This window comes from Podarcis muralis, chromosome 3 (genome assembly GCF_964188315.1).
Source record: "Podarcis muralis chromosome 3, rPodMur119.hap1.1, whole genome shotgun sequence".
Taxonomy (NCBI): domain Eukaryota; kingdom Metazoa; phylum Chordata; class Lepidosauria; order Squamata; family Lacertidae; genus Podarcis; species Podarcis muralis.
Window position 1 is genome coordinate 37,208,853 of NC_135657.1, and position 18,471 is coordinate 37,227,323.

Sequence of the window (18,471 nt, forward strand, 5' to 3'; positions counted from 1 at the left end):
ATGTTTGTTATGACCAGTAGCATGCTTTCTTATTTTATGACATTTTTATGACATGCAGTACAAGCCAAAAGCTTTCTTCACGAACTACATAATCCTTCCTCTATACATGACAATACACGCACACACACACACACACACACACACACACACACGAGAGAGATATTATAAACAAAGACAGAACACAAAAACAATCTACACGCCAGAGCATTTTCTTGTCCCTTGATTATGCCTCCTCTTTTCCAGATATTAGTTTCCAGTTGGAATGGAGTGATATTTGTTTCAACCTCATGGTAAGAAACTTTGCATCGTTATTATGAGAGGCAATTAGTCCAATCTTAATGATGTGAAAAGCCAGTATCCTTGGGCACTGTAGAAACTTTAGAATGATGGTCTTTTAGGGGACTCTATCAACAATGAAGAACAAAAATTAAATTCAAATCAACATTAACTGCAGTGTAAAGAGCATTGCTGAATATTCCATAACTTTATAACTGCAAATGTATGCACATATGTGCCCCCAGTGCCGCGCAGTATACTTTCCAAGCTATTCCTGGCTTTCAACTGCAAGCATAGTGCTTTGACAAGCAAGTATATGCTGGAAATCTAGAAGGTAGATGTCAACTATGTCAATCCTCAAGCCAGTTATTGCTAGTTAAATGAAGTGGCAGAATAAGCAGGGCTGGGAAAACTGAGCAGCAATCATGGAAACAAGATGATAATAGTTGCCTTGCCCACAAGGACTTCCTGTTTCTAAGCACCCTTAAGAAATCTCTAGGAAATGTTATGTTGGAATATCTAAAATACAATATTCTAAAAACTGCTTTCCTAACAAGCTATGAATTACTTAAATGCTTTTGGCTGGAGACTTTAGAGACCAGAACCCAAAAGGTTTTTCATGAACATAAGAGTAGCCAAGCTTAAAAAGAATCCCCATTGTGAGAGTTGGCAGCAACAAATCTTATAAGAACCTCTAGAAAGTATAAGCAACAGTGGTGTTGTGGGAAGCCTGCTTAAACCCTGAATCTAGCCGTGAATGTGTGTAATTGGAATAGACATCCCTAATTTATCTACATAATCAAGTTTGAAAAGAGCCATGAATTAGAATCACAAACATATAAGAGATATAAACTAGAAGGAAGCTAAATCTTAAATGGAAGTCTTCAGAGACACATTGCTTTTCTTCTGCATGTATGGGTAACATTCTGTCACGTGCAGAAACTACTTAGCTGTCCAAGCTTCAACCACTTCTAGAGAATCAACTTGTATTGTTAAAATTAGTTAAATGGATGAAGATTTAATCATTCAGATTTTTATGTACACATTTTTATGCAATCTCTCGCTGCCAAACCTTACAACCTTTCTTGTATTTCCCGAATACATTTGTCTCCTGTAGGGAATACATTAAAGCAGGGTACTGAGATGAAGGTATCTGTGTCAACACAATTCGTTTTGCATTACTATTCCCATTTGTAACATAAATACAATACTCCCTACTTAAAACAGGGTCCCTGATTAAAAAATGCTCTATGGTCAATGGAATGCAAAACCAATGTCTTGTAACAAATGCAAGGCTTATATGGGCCCCGATAATAACTTCCCATTTGTTTGCAGTTATGTCAAGGCCTACAGAGGAATACCTGGAACGGTTGTCAAGGATTTCAGACTATTTGGGGTTCTTTCAGAACATCAAAAAGCAACTCAAAAAAGCTCAATTTTTCCACTCATTTCTCTGGAAGTACTATATGCTATATGACTGTGCCCCAAAGCAATCCTGATGTGCAATATCATTATTCTATATACCTTTATATTCCTTTAGGCTCCCTCTCATTTCTTTGGTTCTGATCGTGCAGAAGAAAGCCTGAGCATCGGAAAACATGTTTACAATAGGAATTTTTAAAGGGCTAAAGGGCTAATATTGTAAAGAACAATGAATATTCAATGGCTTAAAGCGAGGTATTTGACCATGTGCATTAAGACAGAAACCAAAATGATTAGGGAATACAGTTCTGCTGCCACACAAACACATGGATACATTCTGGGCAAGAGGAATATCCATAGTTAATTCCACTTGCAGAGACGAGAATACATCTAAGCCCAACTGCACACTTCATTAACAAAGGACTTGTGAACATTTTACAGGAATATAATGTTAGACAGTTCCTCAAAACATTCTAAATCATGCTTAAGAATAGAAATTTGGAAGGTCTTGGGAAAAGTTAAGCACAAATTAAAATGACATCATGTCCTGTGTAGTGAAGTGCTATTGAAATATCAACCTGATCTAACTGCCAAAGTCAAATTTCCCACACGGACATTTTTCATGTTATATTACAATTCAGATTTCACTTAAACCTGCACCATGTCAGCTTGAGCTGCAGTTGCACAGAGGAAAGGAAAACAATGTGACAGCCCCAGAGAAGGTGATGAAGGGCTCAAACTAAATGAAATTGTTAAAGTATATGGCATGACCTTTAATAAAATACACACAGACTTCCCTAATAAGCGGGTTCTGGAGTGGTTAAAAGAAAAATGTGTTTTGGCTCCCTCTTTCCTATCCTCATGATCCACATTGTTAAAGAGAACCACTTACTACGATGCTCCCTTTGGGAAAGAAGGATAGGCCATTTAAAAAGAAAAATAAATTAATAAATACAAACACTAGGAGGCCCAAACAATAACCAACAGGCAATAGAGCCTAAATGTATTCTTATGCTATTGAGCTAGTCATGCAGTGGTTTAAGTGTTAAACGAGGACCTGGGAGATCTGGGTTCAAATCCCCATTCAGCCATGAAGCTCTCTGGGTAACCTTGGGTCAGTCACTGTCTCTCAGTCTGAACTATTTCACAGGGTTGTCCTGGGGATTAAATGAGGATGGGGAGGGCCATATATGCCACACTGAGCTCACTGGAGGGATCCGGTCCTTCTTCATGGCGTGCACAGCTGAACTATGGAAATCATTCCCACAGGAAACACTGATTGCCACCAACTTGAGTGGCTTTAAAACAGGATTAGACAAAGTCATGGAGGATAAAGCTGTCCATGGCTCTCAGCCACAATAGCTATCCTCTGCCTCCATGGTTGGGGGCAGTATGCTTCTGAATACCAGGTCTAGAAACCGGGGGGCGGGGAGGCAAGTCCTGTTGTCCTCAGGTTAGGCCCGGCCCACCCATGAGGTGGGATGAAGCAGCCGCCTCAGGTGGCAGAAGCCGCTGAGGAGGGATGCTTGTGGTGTCCTGCTGCTCTCAGACCTTGCTGGAAATTGGTGCCAATGCCAGTACCTCTTCTCTACTGGCAGTGGGGGCAGTGAAGCGGGCAGCACATCCAGTTTCACCTCAAGTGAAAAATGGGGTGCACCACCCCCTGGCTCAGGTCCTACTTGGGGGTATTTCATGGGGGTCTGGTTGGCCACTGTGAGACCAGGATGCTAGTTCAGTTGGGCTTTTGGCCTGATCCAGTCAGCTTTCTGTATTCTCTTAACATTGGGGGTGGGTGGGTAGAGGGTTAGTCAGGAATGTGGCACGGAGGAAAGTCATGTGTCAGGGTTAAATCTGGCTCTTGGAAGATTCATATTTGGCCACTTCCTTCTCTGTCGGAAGCAGCATCTCCTCTGAGAAAGTATACTGTTGGCAACTGGTGCAACTCTAATTAAGAATTACTTGCACTTTTGAGGCATCTTTTCAGATACGGATTTTGTAGGAAATAAATGGGCTTGTATACAAGCAGGCCCAGGAAAAAAATTTAGCTTGTAAGAAGAATGACTGGAATTACAGGAATGCATGCAATCACATTAATACCCTGCCAGACCCAACTGCCACAAAATATAATTATAGATTTTTCCCCCTCCTAGAATATTCTGACTCTTCATAAAAATGCTTGAAATTCTTCCCATTCAGCAAGACTATTAACACGATAGATCTTTATTGCAACATGATGAATAAAATGGCTTACTACAATTATAGTGTGCTTAGCCTGTAGGGCAATTAACCACAGCTAGCACCTTGAAGCCGAGCTGGTTTGGAACGGAGAAAGATCACAAAAGGCTGCCATCTGAATTGTTTTTATTAACAACACCACTTCTAAGCAGTAAGATCTATGCACAATTTGGTAAGGATTAACTCAATGATATCCCACACTGTTTTTTGTTTACTGAAATACAAGCAAATCTATTCAGTAAAAGTATGCAGCTGTACATCATCATCTCACTGCACTGAAAAAATATCAATCATTTAAGAAACACTGCTATAATGAAAGCAGCGTATGTATTATAGAACTCCTTACAAAACAAAATAAATAATATGAAAAAGCCACCCTTAAATTAAAATCAAAAAAGACATTTAAAGTTTGGGCATTCTTCATTATGGGAAAGAACCTTCCACACTGAGACCATCATCAATCAGAAAAGCTCCATCTGCTGTATAATTAGCTCTGATAAATGACACTAATCTGAGCTACATTAGAGAACTACTGTTTGGGGGTTGTGGGGGGGAAAGAGAGATAGCTAGAACTGTAAATAAATCTAACCACTGTTTCACTTACAGCCATCCCAGCAGGAAGTCATAAAGAATTTTTTATAGGTAATATTTTCAAATGCGCTGCTGGCTGTGCTGCCTAATATCTATCATCTCGGAGCATGCATTAGTGAGTGTACAGAAGCCTAGAACAGAAGAGCATATTTTTGAAATAAGTTCTCCCTTTCGTACATCTTTACAGCCAAACTAGAAAAAAAAAATTGCAAGACAAATCTGGTCCAATGAAGTAGCTGCTCAGGAAGACAATGGACAATCCCAAGAGATAATGGACTGAAGCTGCTAAGCCACTGAAGAAACAGGATTTGGGCGCATTTGCAGAGAAAAGTGCATCTAGAACTTTTTCTGTATTACCCTCCTGGTGCTTCTAGGCAAGAATGGATGGAATAGAGGCAACCTGTGAGATTGCGAATAAACGAGTAAGGCAGACACATTGTGCACACACACATACAGACAGACAGACAGGGGAGGCAAAAATCATTAAGCAAGTAAACAGTGCAGTATGTGACAGTTTACTGGACTTTAACCAAGTAGACCTTTTGCAGTGACTGAGGCACCCTCATTGTGACATTCTGGCATCTTCTGAAAACTTTTTTTATGCTGACAGACCTTTGTAGCTTTGTACTGTTTAAAATGATTTTTTTAAAATGTTTTTTTGTTGTTGTATACTGTCCTGATATTTTATGGTTTGGCAGTATAGAAATGCATTTATAAGTAAACAAATGCAAAGATTCAAATGAAATTCCGAAGATTGGTCATTTACTGTGTTTACATAATTCTTAATTCAAGAGGTTATCTGTGGGGGATGAGAAATGATAGTTGCGTTTGATAAAACTGTCCCTAGACTGTACTTCTTCAGACTGCAGGTAGGACATTGCACAACTGAATTTTCTTATACAGAAACCTGCACACTGTACCCACATCCTCTCCTGAGCCCCAAAGTTCTCTGGTAAAGGGTTTGATATTAGCTTTACTTCCCACTGTGCTAGTTTTCTGTGTGTAACATTCCCCCATTCCCAAATGGGCAGCCATTCAACTGTGCAGTCCTCCACCTGAAATCTCGACTGGTACAGCATAGGAGTGGTCTTATCACATGACTTATCACATAAAACACTATTACTTTCTACTTAAATCTCTTTCATGGTTGTTTTAGCATACTTGAACATAGTATTCTTGACTGCAATTGTCTCTTCTGAGATTTTTACTTGGAACAATTTATTCATGTTTGCAACCAACAATAGTAATTGGCCTTTTTCAGAGCTCCTAAGTGGATATAGACTAAAAGCTTGTTTTTATAAAACTCCCTGCAGTATTTAAGAGGTTCCAATTCTAAGGTGTAAGATGATTTTATCTCCTGTTCCCATTCCTTGAGTTTTATTTGCAAAGCAGAATATAAATGCAATGAACAAGATTAATCCAACAACGTATTTAGCACCACTGAAAAACAATAAGTGACTTATCAAAATTACTGTCTAGAGAAAAATCCTTTTCATTCCAAATGAAGAAGTGGCTGAAAGAGAGCACTTTACCACATTGTCCCAAAGAAAATAGTGAGAAAGTACAAAGTTTCCTAGCACTTATTCCAAATAAATAACTAGATCTACATCCCTTTCCCCAACATATAGATATATATCTATACATAAGGCTTTGTATTTCAGAGGAGAGAGCACACAATGAAATTTCAACTTTTGTCAGAAACTTCCATGAAATAGCACTGATGGCATCTGAATTCAAACTACTGAACAATACTTTACTTTTAAAGGAAGTTGTCAGACTAAGATAAAAGAATCAGCAAAATGTATGTCTGTAATACCCAAATGTTTCAGGAAGTATTTATGCTTATTCTACACAAGTCACCATGTGTGAGATCCCCTAACAATTGGATGACACCCTATGTTGCAAGCTTAATTTTCTGTACTTATTTGAAGAACATCATCACAATTATTGCAATAATATGGGCTCTAGTTTCCACAGCACAGGCCAACAGTTAAGCTATAGGTTGACAAATGTAGTACTTAGTTTTATGAAAATGATAAAGCTATGCAAACTGGGCTCTATTCAATCAAGATAGAAAATGCTTTCCTTCCCTTGTTCTTCCTACAACTGTCACACAACTATCATTCTCAAGCAGTTTTCTACAGTTTCCCAAAGAAATCACTACATTCTTCTTAAAGGCTGAAAACTAAAGATGCTAGAAAAGAGCAGAGCCTACTTTGCTCTCCTTACACTTACATTTTTCTTTACTCGGTGAAGTTACATTCAGTTCTGTCGAAAGTTGCTGGTTGGAGTTAACAGTCTGCGTAGATAGGGAGGTATTACTGTTGTCACTATTTGTTTCTCCAGAGAACAAATCTGATTGGCTGTTGCTTGTGCTGGGAGTGGACTCATCATCTGGTTGCTTCTTTTGAAAATCTAACAGGACACAAAATTGGGGAGATGGGATTATTGACTACAAAACATGTTTCTGTCCAATGGGGCACATACAATATGTTGTATTTTACAATATAATCATCCCTATAAACTGTGATTTAATCCTATTAGTCTAAGCCCTAAGATATTATACTTACCTTCATTGCACCAATACATTATTACTGAACTTGGTATAATCACTGAGTGCTGTTCCAGTGGAATGACAAGATGCACATTTAGTGCACAATCCAACTAGTGCTTTGGCTCCAGTGGACTGGAGCTACTAACAGAAATTTATGCTGATTTCCTCCACACACACATCCAAAGCCCCTGAAAAATTTGTTCCAGAGAAAAGGGCTACCTCCCTTGCTGTGCCACAATTCTTATGTGGCTTCTCCCACCAGCAGTTAATTAAAGAAGAAACCAGGTAAAGGCAAATTATGTGACAAACATCCTGTCTAGTTGACATTAGTTGTGAGTGTTTCTATGCACAATGCAATTAATGAGGAAACTAGGCAAAATTACTTGTTGCCTCCTTCTAAAATGAGGCTAGGTCGTTTACTAACTTGGTTCTCAGATTACAGTGTCATGTGAATACAGTTTGTGAACTGCAAATGAATACTGAATTTAACAAAGGTATGTAACAAATAACCATTCATTTTTTGCAAAGGTTCTCTTTATAAGACAAAACATCAATATCAGTTCTTCCTACCTACTAACACTATGTGATCAACTGATCGGTGATTTCCACCAAGCCATCACCTCTTTCTAAGGTGTCTGATTGGCATGGCAGCTAAAGCCTTATTATCCTTATTTAGAAAAAGCAACTGGCCAATGTAAATATTGCATAATTTTATCCTCTTGTGCATGACTATCACCACAGCATTTATTCAATGCCAATAAAGGATTTTGCAAACTTGTCTATTTGTGATATCAACCAGGAAACAACTTAGATCTGTAACTATGCATGTTTTTAAAACCCATCATGATATGTTCAGCTTCATCTGTGCTGATACTGGACCAATTCTAATGAACTCCAATTATTTTCAAAATTTCAGGTTTAAGTCGCTAACAAAAACTGAGAATGGTTTGCATTTGAAATTAAGAGAAAACTTTGGTGAATTCTGTAAAGGCAAGTCCTGGAAAGAAAAAAAACCTAGAAAAATGAAGGTACACAAAGTATTCCTCTGGATCATGGGCTACTTAACCAGTAGTTCATTTCTGAGTTTTATATTACATTATAGCCAAATTCAATGAGGAAATAAGAAACATCAACAAGGAAAATCACATGAAGCCTGGAAATACGTTGTCTCATTTTAAGCCCAGTGAAATCCTTTACATTTGCTATGCAGATTTATACCAGTGTCAATTATTCTTAGCTTGATTTCCACATGTGTACTTTAAAGGATTGCCTTTGGTTTCTTCTGTTAACACAAGCTATGCTTCAATTTTATTTCACTCCTATATCCTAAGAATTGGCAATAAATTATGAAATGATGCCTTTAACTAGAGCTTATTAAGCCCAAGTTGATAACAAAACAGCCTGCTCTTCAGAATCTGCAAGATCTTAAATTCAATAAAATGCTGTTTTATACTATATTAAGCTCAACAGGAACAGCTTAAGGTAGAACAAGGGAAGAACCAAATGAGGACCTGATACTATTTCTTTTAAAACTGGATAAAGACACATGCCCCAGCACAAAATTAATTTATTCCAGTTTGTTATTCCTTTTAGGAATTTTAACATGAAAGATACAAATTATGCAATGAAATGAAGAAGCATTTCATTACACTTCTTTCTGCTTCATCCTACAGCAAGGAGTCAGCCTTAACAATCCCATTTTCCTTACAACTGCTCTATATTCTGTTAATTTTACAGAACAGCGTTTCCGTGTGCTCTGGCTTCCTTCACGGTGTTTGATTGCGCCAGAAGCGGTTTAGTCAAGCTGGCCACATGACCCAGAAAGCTGTTTGTGGACAAACGCCGGCCCCCTCGGCCTGAAAGCGAGATGCGCCGTAACCCCACAGTTGACTTTGACTGGACTTAACCATCCGGGGGTCCTTTACCTTTACCACACAGCACACCCCGCAAGATGAGATACTGCATGGAACATTTCTATGACAACTATTAAGATACAGCATTATTAGGAAAATAACCTACTTATAAGCATCTCCCAGTATGTGCTATTCCAAGCAGAAACATCTTGCTTTCTACGGGCAAGTTGTCTAATTTTGTAAACAGCTACTTTTAATAAAGGCTAGCTATTTCATAAGTAACAGCAAAAATTGTAGTAAAGGAAAGCAAATGTTGGTAGCACAGCACACAATCTTTTCCCATTCAAGACAAGTCCATTTTGTTGTATGAACCAAATTCTTTCCTCAGAAAGTCTCAGAGTATTAATAGGTCTTTTCCTAATGAAGCACATAGGACAGCACTGAAATAGAAGGCTCCTGGCTACTACAAGTCCAGGTAAATTTATGAACTCCTCTAAATGTGTCTCTTACCTTTCTTATGAACAATAACTGTCTCTTATCTCTGCTGGTTTATAAATACTGGGAAAAGAAAATAAATTTTGGATGCCCAATAAACCCACGTGACAAAAATACCTTAGAAATGGGTAAACTCAACAGGGCTTGTTCGTGAAAGATGCCTAGAGGGACATGGCCAACCAAACAAGAGAGTAAACACACACCTTTGAATCATTGTTTTGTTTGCTAAAATACAAGGATCGTTTACCTATTCGGATTTTCTCCAATTTCTCCTTGAGGATATCAGGAACACATGTTTCTACCTAGACTACTAATGAACAGAAACAACTAATTTTATTTACTTCGTTAAAAGAAATGAAATACTCTAGCAGACAGAATAAAATCTATTCAGGTAAATTATAAGAGCTTGTTAAATATACTGAAACAACAAGTTGCCAGTGTGGGGCAACTGAGAAACTGAGTAGGCTAAAAGAACCCCTAGTGCAATATTGGTGAAAGCTCAAAAGATCTCTGAAGTAGGCTTACTAACCAATGGATGCAAAATTTAATTACGCTTCATATTTACTTTGCCCACTTCAAATAAAAGAGCATGCAAGATTTCATTTTTTTAAAAAAAATAAAAGCACATTATCAATTAGTGCCTCTAGCACTGCTAGCATCTACACAGTCCTCACTCAGGTGCCCTTTTGGATGTCTAGGGAGAATCCTAGCATTTAAGAACATTGGTCTATTATTTTTAATTAATTTCTCTAGACTAACCCACGGAGTCCCAATTAAGGTTAACTATTGCCTAATTTTCTATCAGTGATGTTTGTTTGGAATTCAAAACTCTTTCATTATTTTTTTTTAAGAAGTGCCAGGTAGTTTCAAGATGGAGCATAATCTATATTTTGAATTAAGCAGATGTGGTGGTAGGGATATGGTGGTGGAGGAACAGACCACTCACTACCAACATTATCCCAAATACCGTAATATAAAATGGCATCAAAGCAGCAGTAAAATGATTTCCGCCATAGCTGCTTGGTTGTGGAGTACTGAAATGACTTCATTACTTCTGTGAATCTTAGGTTATACAAAACTCTAGATCACTGAAGTAAATTGGAACCCCATGCCAATGCAAGTTCTGATTAAGACAATGATGATGTATTTGTGGTCTGTTGGTGGTCTGCTGTATATTTGGATGTGGGGCCTTGTTTGATTAGCAAAATAATTAAAATGTGTTGACCATGGCAGTTGTATGTGTTTAATGAAGCTTTATACTTCATGCAAATAGCACTTATCTCCACTCACAAAAATATTCATATTATGGTCATTGGCTTAAGGTTTCCCAAACTAGAATGGAAATGCTCACAAAATAACACAATATGCACAGAAATAAGTGGTAAATAGGGTCTGTGCTTTATTTCTTAATATTTGCGTTTGATTTGTTCTTCAAGGCGCTTAAAGAAGTAAGTTCAAGTATGACAGAAGGGATATTGCCAAAGCCACACAGTTAGATTACCAAATATATGAACTTAAGGTCACATTTAAACTTTCTACATTGATCTGCTACACTGAACTGGTTCTTTAAGGAACAGTAGAAATTGGATACCTGCAGAGCTTGCCATAGCATTGTATGTTAAGGTAAGCTAATGAATTGCTTTAAATAAGGCAAATGGCATTCATTCATCCTATAGCCTTTGTTTCACTTTGTAGAGAACAGGCAATACTTGCAGTAACCATCCTAGATTACATAGCGGTCATGCTGGGGAGACACCCTTCTCTTGAAATATGAATAAAAGATCAATTTCATGGCTTTGAAAAATGATGAAATTATCTTGGGTCATGTTTTAAGAGAATACTCTTTTTTACTGCAGTTAAAACTTGGGGAATTTCCATCATCTTTGTCCATGCTAGATGAGGCTAGTGTGTTGAGAGTCGGACATCTTGAGGACAACAGATTACCCACCCGTGAATTAGATATGTACCACATCAAGCTTTGGACTTGCACAGCCCCTCTCCTCTTCCCCCATGTTCAAGGGAAGGAGAATAAAAGCTTCAATTTAGAACACTATGAGCTTGTTAACAAAGATACTGAACAAGATTCAACTCAGTGTTTTCCTATGTTGAGACATAATGAGAAACTATGATTGTTACAATACAGTGGTGCCCCGCAAGACGAATGCCTCGCAAGACGGAAAACCCGCTAGACGAAAGGGTTTTCCGTTTTGGAGTTGCTTCGCAAGACAAATTTCCCTATGGGCTTGCTTCGCAAGACGAAAATGTCTTGCGAGTCTTGCCATTTCCCCCCCCCGCTTTCCCCCCCCTTTTTCTAAGCCGCTAAGCTCAGCCGCTAAGCCTTTAATAGCCGCTAAGCCGCTAAACTGCTAATAGTGCTAATCCGCTAATGGGGTTGCTTCGCAAGACGAAAAAACCGCTAGACGAAGAGAATCGTGGAACGGATTCTTTTCGTCTTGCGAGGCACCACTGTATGTGAATGCAGTGTGTTCTTATGACTATGTTTCAATGCTTGGATGTGGCCATTATCTTAATCATATAAATATGAATTTGAACCCATGTGTTTTGATTTCTCCCTCAAAAGTTCTATTTTATTTCAAATTCAGACAATTTGAGATGCGTATTACCTTAGGTTTAGAATATTAAATGAAATTGAGACAGCTACTTCCAGATGCGTTTAACAGATCCAAAGGTAATTTTTTTCATTAACATGAAGCACCATCACTCAGTGAAAGGGGAAAGGTGCTGTTCAGCAGGTTATACTGCTCATCTGGTAGCAAGCAAGGCAGAACCATACAAATGACCCAAAAGAGAAGTAAGCCTAGTTGTCAAAGAAACAAGAGAGCCAGAAAGCTGTTGGTAACAAAGCCAAGTTTAATAGGGTTCATGTGCCCTTGATGGACTCTGCTCAAATCTTCAATGAGGCATTTATTTGCAGCTATGCCCTGAACCAAGTGCTAATGATAAAATTTACCAAGAGTGGGTCAACGTCTGAACAATATGACTAGTAAAAAAACCCCCAACCTATATTAGAAAAGGTGATTAACCTTTTAAAATATGGTATGGCTGGTAAATTCAGAAATGTCAGTGCTACATTTTAAGTAAAAATAAAGCCCCATGACTCCTACCTGCAGCGATTTAAGTTGATAACAAGGCAATATAAAAGCCACCATGATAAGTTTAGTCACACTCTCAAGTGTGCTTGTACTGGATTCAAAGCAGAAATATAAAATTAACAATTTAAGATTCAGTCCAAAATTTGTTTTAGCAGCATGAAGCCACATAAAACAACAAATCTCATCCTATGTCCCAAGAGACAAAAAGGTACACTCAGCTAACTGAATCTGCTCAAAGCTGGTCTGACTCAGTACTTATAAAATGAATAGAAAGCCAACTACAGTTTTCAATATTCTAAAACATTCTAGAACAACTAGAAAAAGCAAAACTACACTTACTCTTATTTTCATATTGTATGAGTTATAAAAACTAAGAGATAGGGAAATGGTGTTTGGCTTTTTAAAAACACTTTATTGGTTTAGACTAATAAACAATTAAAAGAATTCAGCAAGAAGAGTGAGAGAACCTGTATTTAGACACCGGTTCTATAATGTCTTTCCAGAGATTGTATTTTAAGCACACCCTACTGGCCTAGATTTCTCAATGCTACGAGGAACAATTTGAAAGGATAGCAATTTGCTAAAAATGAATAGGAAATTAAGAAATACCTCTACCTTGAATAGAAACTATAAAAACTCAATTTAGCTCTCTGAAAAGGTACCAGCCTTAGAACTCAGGTAATTATGTAGGAAGATATTCAGCGGTGCTGCTTCCTAATTTCAGCTAGACCTATTCCTTGGGGAATTCAACATCCATAGGATTTGACCACAGCAAGTACCTTGCCATGCATGAAATACTGGAGAAGCTAAAATAAGCAACAAAAAAACTAAGCAATAGTCTATAATGGGGAAGCCATTGAGATTTCATCTGCTGTAAACCGCATTAAATGTGCAGGCTGGTTGCTGGGGATCAAGAAAGATGACATTAGAAGCAACAAGCAGGGAGATCCATTTGCTTTCTGACATGGTGGTTTAGTGGAGAATCCAAACACTGTCTTGGATCAAAAGAAATGGAAGCAAGGCTTAACATGCACAATGGAGCTCTCTGCCATTCCTCCCCTCAAAAGCCACTCCCGAGAGTCATGAAACCTGAATGGCATGAGATGTGACATGGGGCAGTGAAATCATTTTGAATAGTAGGAAAAAAATTATTGAAGAAGTTGAAGCAAAAGGTTGGACAGGTATTTTCAAGATATGCTTTGGGGTCATGGGTAGGCAAAGTAAGGCCCGGGGGCCAGATCTGGCCCAATCGCCTTCTAAATCCAGCCCACAGACGGTTCGGGAATCAGCATGTTTTTACATGAGCAGAATGTGTCCTTTTATTTAAAATGCATCTCTGGGTTAGTTGTGGGACATAGGAATTCGTTCATATATATACACATATATATCTAAATAGATATAGTCTGGCCCCCCACAAGGTCTGAGGGACAGTGGACTGGCCCCTTGATGAAAAAGTTTGCCGATCCCTGCTTTAGGTGCAAAAAAATACTCTTGAGGGCATGGGTTTGATTTGATTGCTCATTTCTTTCTTTGATTCCTAAGCATTTACATCAGAAATATCAATGGTGACTGTTAGATTCTTGTCCTTATGCTCAATCAATTTAGATCCATCCCTAAGACATTTTCCATCTGAATGAAGTAGAAGTCAGAAGCTTAAAATCCATGCCATGGTTAAATCATAAAGCAAACTCAGAAATATGCGGCAGGCTTGTTTTTATAAATATGCTATGTACAGGTAACCCCTGATTTGTGTTGGGGTTGCGTTCTGGGTCAAAGCATGCCTAAGCCAACTCCGCCCCATGCTTCCCCCTTTTCTGGCCACTTCTGGGTTGCTGCGATGTGCACACGAGCAGCCACGCACATATCGTACATGTGTAAATCGGTCATTGCCTACACTAGCATTTGCTAATTTTGAAACATCAGATTCAACAGCATAGAACTTTTCCTTATTTAATTCTAAACAAACTACCTTTCATTACTATGCACTTCATACATTTGTGTGTTCAAGTCATTATTGTTGATTATGCCTGATATTTCAGTCATTGAATTCTACTTCCTTAGAGAACAGAAATGAATAGTCTTGTTTAATGGATAAATATCAGAATTATGACAGATCTGCAATATCTAAACTAGTATTCATCTACTTGAGTACGGTAAACTAACTTAAAGCACAGATTCAGATTACTTTTAAATTGGTAAATTAATTGCTCTCTCAAAGGAGTTCTTAACTGACCTTGAAGGATCATTTTCCTACTATTTTTCTATGAAGGCAACTATTCTATAAAAGGTTGCAATTTCATATTGTGTTCAAGCAACAAAAGCCTTTAATTTTTTTTAAAAAAGTTCAATATATTGCTTAGAAATAAGATTTGGTATTATTTAACTGTATTTTCTCTCAAGGTCGAGAGAGAGAGAGAGAGAGAGAGAGAGAGAGAGAGAGAGAGAGCGCCAATAGGCTTACAAACAAAAAAGACAAGACACACAACAGAAGGAGAGTAGTGGAAAAAGGCAGAGGAGGGAGATCAGTTCTTCAAGGCCATAAACAAAGAGATGAGCTACAAACATTCATATCAAGTACACACCAGGCTGATCTTCCCTTGTTGTGTTCTAGATTAACAGTAATTGGTCTCTTTAATTTTTCAGTTGATGGATGGAACCAGTGTCATTTTCTTTCGGTTTTTGCAGTCACAGGGCAACTGGCAGGGAAAACAGAATGTTCTAGCTCCCTTCAACTCCTTCTCTGCTCAGTGGTTGGGTCTGGATTGGTCTCCTCCTTGCCTTGACATTATTTCTGGGAGGCAAAGGGTATAGCCTCCCAGTGGCCCTTGGTCCCCTGGGCTGATGGCAGAGCCCAGGGTTTGCTGCAGTTACTATTATAGAAACAGCCATAGAGAGGAGTATTTGCCTTACATGGGGTATAGGTGGGCACTAGAGAACCAGGGAATCTGAAACAGAAACCTAAAGGTCAAATGCAAATGGCTAGGATATGAGCACCACCAGAATGAAAGACTGAGAGTAGAGAAAGAAGGTAGAGATAGGAGGGAGGAACCATAATAATAATAAATAATTTTATTATTTATACCCCGCCCATCTGGCTGGGTTTCCTAAGCCACTCTGGGTGGCTCCCAACAGAAAACTAAAATCAGAATAAAACTTCAAACATTAAAGACTTCTCTAAACCATGTGCTATAATATCTACCTGTCCTAGAGAAGAGAGAGTAAAGAGAACAGACAGTTTGAGTTTCACTGGACTGGGGGTAGCACTGCATACATACCATACATTTAAAGCAGTCACACCCTAACAATTATTTGACAAGGGTGCTAAAGTTGTAGTTCTGTGATGGATCAACTACCATTCCCATGGGGGGGGGGGAGAATGTGCTTTAAATGTACAGTGTGCATGCAGCCCCAGTGTGGATGATTGGAACAATTCAAAACGCATTCGGCGTGCTCCTTGAAGTTTGCAGACACAGCTAGCTGACTTTGTTTTCTAAAAAGGTACCTGACAGGCTCAAGTGAGGTGGCTCATAAGACAGCCCAATCCCAAGTCCAGTTCCCACCTAGGACTCCTAAAGATCTTTCTGATGAAGTTCCCCAGAATACCAGAAAGGCTTTCCTTATGGGATAACGCTGCCTTGTGCTTACCTCAAGGTTTCCATCTAAACCTGAAGAAAACAACAAGCATGATTTGAGAGGCAAAAAGATGGGGGAGATGAGGCAAGGAGAAGGGTTGTGGGCGAGCTGAAGAGAGGTCTGGTCCCGCAGGCATCCACAGAGCAGAGAAGGAAGTGTGGAACAGCCTCCTGAGCATTCATAAAGCTGAGCAGTTTGAGTATCTGTGAGATGCCCAGTTACCAGATAGAAGCTTCCTGGCGGGCATTAGTTCTAGCACACAGGGCGATTACCTTGATGACAGTGATGGATGGAAAGGACACCGAGTGCTAATTATCGCAAGTTCTGAATCAGACATATCAATATATGTTTCCCAGCATACAGTGGTAGTGGAGGTTACAAGAGGTCTCTGGCCAACTCAAGCAAGGTGGCTGAGGTGTACCCTGTGGGGAAAGGTGGGGATATTTCCCAGGAAATGTAAATAGCCTAAATCCATTTACTGGTGAAATCTCTCAGAGCTGAATAATGCTTTTATAACATGGCAAAGGTTCTGAGGACTAATTAGGCTTGCCCTTATGTTGTAGCTCAGGCAAAGATACAATTCCCTGCACAGCTGCTTTGGGAGAAGATTTGGCTTAAGCCAACGTACGTTTGTCAGATTCCTCTGCAATGGCACCACACTCTTTACTCACGAGTAAAGCCTAGTAAAATATATGGGCACATGTGGCGTTCCAACTGAATCACGCTTCTTAGTATCATCCCTGCTAACCTGGTCAATGATCAGAGGTGATAGCAGTTCTAATCTAAGAAAATATGAAGGACCTCAGGTTGGGTAACACTCAATCTATGCGGTTGAAAGTCCAATTGTCTTACATATGGGAGTGGCTTCCAAATTGCCAACAGCAATGGCATCTTTCAGGAGCGTGATTTATTAGCTTTTGCATTTTTTAAAAAAGAAACATGGCTTTTTCTGATAGATTACCTATAATAATGCAGCATATTATTCCTCCAATAATTGATAGAGCCAGTCCAGTCAGAAATGAGCAAAAAACGATGCAAGCTAATTAATTTTTGCTTGCAAACAAATTTATTTTTGTTTTAACAAAACAAAACCACAGGCAAACAAACCTTGTCATCTTTCAGATTCATGTTAATAACTTTTAAATTCAATATACAGTGGTACCTCGAGTTACATATGCTTCAGGTTGCATACGCTTCAGGTTACAGACTCAGAAATATTACCTCGGGTTAAGAACTTTGCTTCAGGATGAGAACAGAAATCATGCTGCGGCGGCGCGGCGGCAGCCCACATTAGCTAAAGTGGTGCTTCAGGTTAAGAACAGTTTCAGGTTAAGAACAGACCTGCCAAGGTACCACTGTAAAACATATGTTTTTATTTTGAAATATATACAAAACTGAAACATACCTGGTCTTGAAAAGCCACACAGGCAAAGTAACCAAACACAAAACTCCATGTGTGAATTATTTTATTATTGTTTAGGCTTGAAGCCTAAAACCAAAGTCTGCATGCTTCATACAGTCTTTCCTTAGATACTCCCTGCCAGCAGGGGGTTTCTGACATACTGAATTTTATAAGTAAAATCCATTCATTCTCTTCATGTTCATTTATCTTAGCTAGATAACATTTGATGCCATTTTAACAGGTTTCCATTTCGAAATCAACTGTAAAACCAGCAGGGAATGTACACTACTTTAATAGGCATGCCTTATCCACAACTCCACCTATATTCAGTTGTGTATGCCTGAACATATTTTATTTGATATGTGGAGTTGTGGTAGTAGATAGGTTTGCTCTGCAAAGTAAGAATTTAAAAAGAAATTATATCATCATCCTGCTAATCACACTGTGACTATATGCGAAATCTGATTTAACTGCTGATGGCATTTCTATTTACTTTTTGAGATCTCTGAACAAGATCTTGCTCCTTTTTTGTGGGTTGTTTTTTTCATCACATCCACCAGCCTTTCTGCAATTAGTGCAGAGTAAGAGAGCAGTTCTGTAAACCTGCTGACAGCCATTTAATGGAAGAGGTGGAAAATGGTGGATGCATCCTGGCAGCATACTTAATGGATATACAAACACCCACAGTCATCAGCCAGAAGCAATACTGGCAGAAAATTAACTTAGTGCTACAAAGCTCATTTAGCAAGGCGAACCATAGCAATCTGGATAATATGAAACTCTGTAATGGGCAGGAAAGGTGGAGGGGGGAGAGAAGAAGAGAAATGGGAAGACACCCCTCTTACACTTTTTTCCAGTGAGAAGGTGGTCATTAATTTCACAGGTCTTTCTATTTAG

General features: G+C 38.7%; 1 protein-coding gene across 1 annotated transcript in view; it reads right to left on the reverse strand.

Moving 5' to 3' along the window:
• Nucleotides 1-18,471, reverse strand: part of ZFAND3 (zinc finger AN1-type containing 3) — a 135,945-nt gene that overhangs the window by 40,944 nt on the left and 76,530 nt on the right. The window contains exon 4 of the mRNA XM_028724390.2: nucleotides 6,760-6,939. Coding sequence (XP_028580223.1) covers nucleotides 6,760-6,939 — 180 coding nt within the window. The remainder of the gene's footprint in view (nucleotides 1-6,759; nucleotides 6,940-18,471) is intronic.